This window comes from Notolepis coatsorum (genome assembly GCF_963971535.1).
Source record: "Notolepis coatsorum genome assembly, chromosome: 8".
Taxonomy (NCBI): Eukaryota; Metazoa; Chordata; class Actinopteri; order Aulopiformes; family Paralepididae; genus Notolepis; species Notolepis coatsorum.
In genome coordinates, this window is record NC_140172.1 from 146137462 (window position 1) to 146146033 (window position 8572).

The window sequence follows — 8572 nt, forward strand, 5'->3', positions numbered from 1 at the left end:
GACAACAAGTAACACCGCCTGTTGCCATGCCAACCTGTTCCAAGTTTCCCTGTGTGTTTCCTGAAGAGGAGTGCGATAAAAGTCTGTGTAAAGGGGAGTCTGTGCCTTCTGCCACTGTGACGGATCATACTGGGTCTGCGTTGTGTTTTGATGTTAAATGAGAATGTCCCGAGGGGGAGTCGGAACAGGGGGCTCCCGCGTCCGCGGGCGACGACACAGGCCGCTGCACTAAGAAGTGAATTCACTCCTAACTACCGTACCTATGCGTCTGTTAACCCTGTTATGGGGAAGTGAGTTTAATTTACCAGCCCGCACTGCCACAGTCACTCGTCAACACACCTGTTTCCGTGACTGTGGACATACCCACGGGCTTCCCCGTTACACCACCACCGGGATAACGGCGACTAAAAATACCAGACCCCTGTCATCCGTATCTTAGACCCTGTCGTACATGTCGTTGTTTTTTCCTTTCATGTTTGGAAATTGGAGTCACTGGTAAATCACTGACACAAAATGGTTCATTTGGTCAAAAGGGACAATTTTGTCCCAAACCGCGCTGCCTTCCTGCCCATGTGTCCGTCAAGACGTCCCTTCCGGTTTGTCCCTGAGTGAGTGACCACGAGCTGCCAGTCCCCGAGCGCTGTGGGGGAAAATGCCTCTTCCCCCAGTTAGACCAGCGTCTACACACGCGCCATCCGCTGGTTTCTGCCACAGAGTCCTTAGTTACCGTGGCAACCACTTACACTGCGTGATTCCCAGCTTTTTTTTTGGCAGAGATCATGATTAATTCAAGACACGTCTTTAAAACTCACATTTCACCAAAAAAAATGCAGTCTAATTATAATTTTACTCCACAAAATCACATTTAATTACGTTCTCTCGGAATATGTTTGTTTTACAGCGAGTAATGTCGTTGTTGCATTACAGATTCAAGACTCCTGCAGTGCTCTGTGTCTCCTCGTTATAGAGGCCGTCTCTGGTCATATCAGACACTTCAAATGTTCCCTGTTATTCATGGCAGGAACACCCATGTTTTGAAGTGTGTCTGTGTTGCAAGTATTCTGGCAGAAGATACTCTGTCTCTGTGTTGTTGTTGTTTTCTTCTCATCAGAAGATACTCTCTCTCCCTGTGTTGTTGTTTTCTTCTCATCAGAAGATACTCTGTCTCTGTGTTGTTGTTTTCTTCTCATCAGGGCCCTATTCCCCGTACCTGGTTCAACTAAGTCGATCAAAAGTCCCATTATCCAGATTCAATTAACCCGATCCAGGCTTTCCCTGTTCCTCGAACGCTGATTCAGTCTTGTTAATTCAAACCAGACTTGATACTCAGGATAATTGCGCGCGGCCGCCTCACCTGAAAAGACAGCAGGGCCCTGTTTCATGTACGTGGTTCAACTAAGTCGATCAAGATGTCCATTATCCAGCTTCAGTTAACCCGATGTTCGAAGCCGGGATTTTCCTGTTTCACAAAGGTGGATTCAGTCTCGTTAACTCAAGCCAGACTTGCGAGTCAGGCTAAATGCGCGCGGCCGTTTTAGGTGAAAAGCCAGCACGTATCGATGGCAGAGACCCTGATTCTCAACGGCATTGATTGATTAATTGATTTAAGACTTTATTGACAGATTGCAATACGGCTCAATCGCCTCGCCGACAAGTTAAATGCGTTATCTATAGGCTAATTCTAAGTCCCTCATTACCTCAATCAATCAGATTATATTTCTTTAAACTTGCCTGCTGGATTGAATAATCAAATGAGATCTTGCTAGCGAAAATAATTAGTTAACTGTTATACAGAATTACGATACGGCCCTCTTGCCCATTGATTGATGTATAGTCAATCTTTAACTTATCTCCAATGTGGTCTAACGGGTTGTTCTTTTGACTTTCACACGGACGACCGGGGTTCAAGACCCTAGTCGTCTCCTTTTTTTTGCAATATAGGAATAATTCAATTTGGTGCACGTTGAGAGCTATATAAAGAATGACATCCTCAATGCATGTAGATTTATAATATTTTAACTTAAAACCAGGCTACTTTGGCGTATAATCATTAATATTATATTCAAAAAAATCATATTGGAAACACCAGGATTTGAACCCGGGTCGCAAGGTTGGCAGGCTTGAGCACTACCGCTGGGCCACTGTGCCAGATGGGATAAATTCATTGTTTATACATTAATGAACGAGAGACCCGTGTTTAGAATATTCCTTATTTTGAATGAAGTTTTATTTCTTTATCCTCATTCATTCATGTGACGTCAACGGCTCATTCAATTTCTCAAATCCGTCAAACAGCGCATCTCATCAGACATCTTAATCCCAGTTACAATTAAAATAACCACATAATGTGTACATCGCACGAGCGAGCGCCACCGTCGCCACGGTATATATAACGTATTTAGGACAAAGTGAATTTAATATCAGCATTTTGGGTCTATTTTACATTTCAAAAGCCCCCTCTGGAAGAATGGAGCACAAAAACGTAATTCAGAATGGTATAATGCAGATCGTAGACTGTGGGAATAGTTTCAGGAAACAAGCTGTCACTTTCTTTGCGGGGGCGTGGCTCTGCGTGATCCGGCTAACTTGAACTTGAACTGTGCTTTCGACCAGGCTCAAACTTTTGGATCTGTTGGCATGGTGATCTGGAAAATCCACGTACATGAAACCGGAAAGTCCGGCTAACCCAGTTATCCAGCTAAAGTTATCCGGCTAACTCAGTTATCCAGGTACATGGAACGGGGCCCTGGTGTCGATCGCAGAAATCCTGATTTTCTAACGGCATTGATTGATTGATCGGCCACCAGATGGCGCTCTTGAACCGCTAGAGGATTGAGAGGAGATCAGAACTGTGTGTGAAGGCTGCAGAGGGGAAATATGATTCCGATCACAGATTTTTGAAATATTGATATCAAAGACGAGTTATGGCGTCCTAGGCAATTTGAGCATGGCTAGGAAAGACGCCTAAACACGTTTCCGGCACTTAAAGTGTTAATGGAATGAATAATCGAATGAGATCTTGCTAGCGAAAATAATTCGTTAAACTTGTTCAGAATAAGTAGATACAAACAAGCCCAAAGAGTATCTAATTGATACGAATTAATAGATACTTATGAGGATATCTGTACTGTATGCGCTCGGCTTAGGTATCATGTACTTTATATATAAATACATGGTTCCCAAAGTTTTCACGGCTCGACCCCTGAAATAAGAGGCTTGGAGGGAGGCTATATACAGTTTCACTATTAATCAGGTTTTAATCTATTTCGGACATCATCCATACATACATTGAATTGATTAACCTTTGGTTTATACCAGTGACACCAGTCATGTTAATCACCTTCTTGTTCATCATCAGATAACACTAACAGTGCTTGAACAGATGAATGCATTTTCTCAAATGCATTCATCAAAACGTCAAAGGCTTGCAATTGCTCATACATTTTCTCAAGTCACGTCCATGTCATCAAATCAAACGGCGCATCTCCTCAAACATTTTAATCCCAGTTACAATATCACAATAACGTGTGAGTGACAATTCAACAATCCACATATTCAGATTCGTCGTAATTCATATCCACAATCCACGCATGAAGACTTCAATTTATGCTTGAATGAAACAAAATCCAGGCGCTCCGTTAAACATCCACAGCGGAGAATATGAAAGGAATCAGAGCCAATCTCCCTGTGTTGTTGTTTTCTTCTCACCAGAAGATACTCTCTCTCTCTGTGTTGTTGTTGTTGTTTTCTTCTCATCAGACAATACTCTAACCCTCTGTGTTGTTGTTGTTGTTGTTGTTTTCTTCTCACCAGACGATACTCTAACCCTCTGTGTTGTTGTTGTTGTTGTAGTGGCGGAGGGCAGGAGGCCCTGAGGATAGATGAGATGGAGAGGATGCTGAAGGAGGCTCAGCAGGAGAAAGCCAGGCTGATGGAGAACCGAGTGAGTCCCTAAATCAACACTAAATCAACCCTACATCAACCCTAAATCAACCCTAAATCAACCCTACGTCAACACTAAATCAACCCTAAATCAACCCTACGTCAACACTAAATCAACCCTACGTCAACACTAAATCAACCTTACGTCAACACTAAATCAACACTACATACATCAACACTAAATCAACCCTACGTCAACACTAAATCAATCCTACGTCAAGACTAAATCAACACTAAATCAACCCTAAATCAACCCTACGTCAACACTAAATCAACCCTACATACATCAACACTAAATCAACCCTACGTCAACACTAAATCAACCCGACGTCAAGACTAAATCAACACTAAATCAACCCTAAATCAACCCTACGTCAACACTAAATCAACCCTACGTCAACACTAAATCAACCCTACGTCGTCAACACTAAATCAACCCTACGTCGTCAACACTAAATCAACACTAAATCAACATTTACCTTCACAGCTGAACCCTCGAGAATAATGTATTGTGGTAGTATGATGGTACTGGATAGCTTTTTCAGTTATACAGTTCCAGTGACGTTACCCTGAAACAAGAACAGTTCTAGTGATGTTACCCTGAAACAAGAACAGTTCTAGTGATGTTACCCTGAAACAAGAACAGTTCCAGTGACGTTACCCTGAAACAAGAACACTTCTAGTGATGTTACCCTGAAACAAGAACAGATCTAGTGATGTTACCCTGAAACAAGAACAGTTCTAGTGATGTTACCCTGAAACAACAACAGTTCCAGTGACGTTACCCTGAAACAAGAACACTTCTTGTGATGTTACCCTGAAACAAGAACAGATCTAGTGATGTTACCCTGAAACAAGAACACTTCTAGTGATGTTACCCTGAAACAAGAACAGATCTAGTGATGTTACCCTGAAACAAGAACACTTCTAGTGATGTTACCCTGAAACAAGAACAGATCTAGTGATGTTACCCTGAAACAAGAACAGTTCCAGTGACGTTACCCTGAAACAAGAACAGTTCTAGTGACGTTACCCTGAAACAAGAACACTTCTAGTGATGTTACCCTGAAACAAGAACAGTTCTAGTGATGTTACCCTGAAACAAGAACAGATCTAGTGATGTTACCCTGAAACAAGAACAGTTCTAGTGATGTCACCCTGAAACAAGAACACTTCTAGTGACGTTACCCTGAAACAAGAACACTTCTAGTGACGTTACCCTGAAACAAGAACAGTTCTAGTGATGTTACCCTGAAACAAGAACAGTTCCAGTGACGTTACCCTGAAACAAGAACACTTCTAGTGATGTTACCCTGAAACAAGAACAGTTCTAGTGACGTTACCCTGAAACAAGAACAGTTCCAGTGATGTTACCCTGAAACAAGAACAGTTCTAGTGACGTTACCCTGAAACAAGAACAGTTCCAGTGATGTTACCCTGAAACAAGAACAGTTCTAGTGACGTTACCCTGAAACAAGAACAGTTCTAGTGACGTTACCCTGAAACAAGAACACTTCTAGTGACGTTACCCTGAAACAAGAACACTTCTAGTGATGTTACCCTGAAACAAGAACAGTTCTAGTGATGTTACCCTGAAACAAGAACACTTCTAGTGATGTTACCCTGAAACATGAACAGTTCTAGTGATGTTACCCTGAAACAAGAACACTTCTAGTGACGTTACCCTGAAACAAGAACAGTTCTAGTGATGTTACCCTGGAACAAGAACACTTCTAGTGACGTTACCCTGAAACAAGAACATGTTACCCTGAAACAAGAACAGTTCTAGTGATGTTACCCTGAAACAAGAACACGTTACCCTGAAACAAGAACAGTTCTAGTGACGTTACCCTGAAACAAGAACACGTTACCCTGAAACAAGAACAGTTCTAGTGACGTTACCCTGAAACAAGAACACGTTACCCTGAAACAAGAACAGTTCCAGTGACATTACCCTGAAACAAGAACAGTTCTAGTGACGTTACCCTGAAACAAGAACACTTCTAGTGACGTTACCCTGAAACAAGAACACTTCTAGTGACGTTACCCTGAAACAAGAACACGTTACCCTGAAACAAGAACACTTCTAGTGACGTTACCCTGAAACAAGAACACTTCTAGTGATGTTACCCTGGAACAAGAACACTTCTAGTGACGTTACCCTGAAACAAGAACACGTTACCCTGAAACAAGAACACTTCTAGTGACGTTACCCTGAAACAAGAACAGTTCTAGTGACGTTACCCTGAAACAAGAACACGTTACCCTGAAACAAGAACAGTTCTAGTGATGTTACCCTGAAACAAGAACACGTTACCCTGAAACAAGAACAGTTCTAGTGACGTTACCCTGAGGCATAATACAAGATACGATCAGAACAGTTTATTTCTTGTGGCGGGGTTATCCATTTGTTCACGTTTGGATCCATGACTGGGCCTTTAAGAACACATTATACCAATGTGTGTTTGTGTGTATATATATACACTTTTTTTTGCCAGAGATGAACGTATTCTTCCTCTCCAATGTTCCCCTCTTCCCCTTCTCTCTCTCTCTCTCTCTCTCTCTCTCTCTCTCTCTCTCTCTCTCTCTCTTCTCGCCCCCCCCCCTCCCATTCCCAGGAGAGGGAGGCGCATACTCGGCGGCAGATGCTGGAGGAGGAGCAGAGGAGGCGTGAGGAGGTCGAGAGGCGGCTGGAGGAGGAGGCGGCACACAGGCACAGGCTGGTGGAGGAGGTGAAGATGAGAGAGAAGCACTTCTCCCAGGTCAGTGGAGGAAGGGGAGGGAGGAGAGAGGATGGATGGAGGGAGGGATGAGGAGAGAGGATGGAGGGGAGGAGGAGAGAGGATGGATGGAGGGAGGGAGGAGAGAGGATGGGAGGGAGGGGAGGAGGAGAGAGGATGGATGGAGGGAGGGAGGAGAGAGGATGGGAGGGAGGGGAGGAGGAGAGAGGATGGGAGGAGGGGAGTGGATATAGGGAAGGAGGGAGGGGAGGGGGGGAGGAGGAGCAGGAGAGAGGATGGAGGGGAGGAGGAGAGATGATGGAGGGAAGGAGGGAGGGGAGGAGGAGAGAGAGATATACAACAGAGAGACACACTTCCTCTCTCAGGTGAGAGAGAGATATACAACAGAGAGACACACTTCCTCTCTCAGGTGAGAGAGAGATATACAACAGAGAGACACACTTCCTCTCTCAGGTGAGAGAGAGATATACAACGAGAGAGACACTTCCTCTCTCGGGTGAGAGAGAGATATACAACAGAGAGACACACTTCCTCTCTCAGGTGAGAGAGAGATATACAACAGAGAGACACGCTTCCTCTCTCAGGTGAGAGAGAGATATACAACAGAGAGACACGCTTCCTCTCTCAGGTGAGAGAGAGATATACAACAGAGAGACACACTTCCTCTCTCAGGTGAGAGAGAGATATACAACAGAGAGACACACTTCCTCTCTCGGGTGAGAGAGAGATATACAACAGAGAGACACACTTCCTCTCTCGGGTGAGAGAGAGATATGCAACAGAGAGATATACTTCCTCTCTCAGGTCTCAGACGGGTACAGAGACAGAGTGGTTTAAAATCATGGATTTAACCCTTTCACTACCACACTACAGACGGTTATCCGTGTATAGTGTGGTAGTGAAATCTATCATTAAAAGTATCGATAAATTAAAATCAAGAGCAAGAGAGAGAGAGAGAGAGAGAGAGAGAGAGAGAGAGAGAGAGAGAGAGAGAGAGAGAGAGAGAGAATTTTCATCTGTAGTCCCTGCCTAGCATGCATGTCTAAGTATGGATTGTTGAATAATATGTGTAATTGACAGCAGACCATCTATTTCTATTGTGTATTTATTGTTTTGAGTAAGGGGCAGGCTGAATACGATTTCTTCTCCCTGCTCCTTTTCGCTCATGGAATGTTCAAAATGTGTGTGTGTTTGTATACCTTTCTTTTTTGTACACGACAATATTTGCCCGACGGAATTTGCCCCATTGAATGTGCAAATTGAGAGGTGCTTTGATTATTAAATACTTTTTTTCTTTTTATGGAACTGTGCTTTACTGTGCATTACTGTGCATTGCTGTGCATAATGAAACAAATACAAATAGAAAATACAGTAAATACAGTATGTACGTTATTGTCACGAGTTGATTTAGTCTATAACGCAGGGCGACAGTGGCTCGGGAGGTAGAGCAGTTGTCTGGTCATCCGGAGGTTCCCGGTTCGATTCCCGGGCAGCGCGTCGAAGTGTCCTTGAGCAAGACACTTAACCCCTAACTGCTCCCGATGAGCTGGTTGGCACCTTGCCTGGTCGCCCCCCCCCCCGCCGTCTGTGTGTGAGTGAATGGGTGATTGTGTGAGGAACAAAGTGTAAGTGCTTTGGATAAAAGCTGTTCTATAAACGCACCATTTATGAATGAATGAATGAATGAATGAAGAATGAATGAATGAATGAATGAATGATCTTTATTGTCATTGTCACAAGAATGGTACAACAAAATTGAAAATGCAGCCTAGGTGCTAACAGTCACACAAGAGTGAGACATAATAGACATAAACAGCGGGGGTATAAAAAGAAAATTGCACTATATACCATCTAAACGCAGCGTGCCGTCACACCGTCTCTCCTCAGGC

The 8572-nt window shown here is 43.5% G+C and overlaps 1 protein-coding gene across 1 annotated transcript in view; it reads left to right on the forward strand.

Moving 5' to 3' along the window:
* The window catches only part of LOC311233627 (pleckstrin homology-like domain family B member 1), a 105496-nt gene that overhangs the window by 83824 nt on the left and 13100 nt on the right, over positions 1-8572 (forward strand). The window contains exons 19-20 of the mRNA XM_084320593.1: positions 3853-3943; positions 6561-6704. Of these exons, the coding sequence (XP_084176719.1) occupies positions 3853-3943; positions 6561-6704 (235 nt within the window). The remainder of the gene's footprint in view (positions 1-3852; positions 3944-6560; positions 6705-8572) is intronic.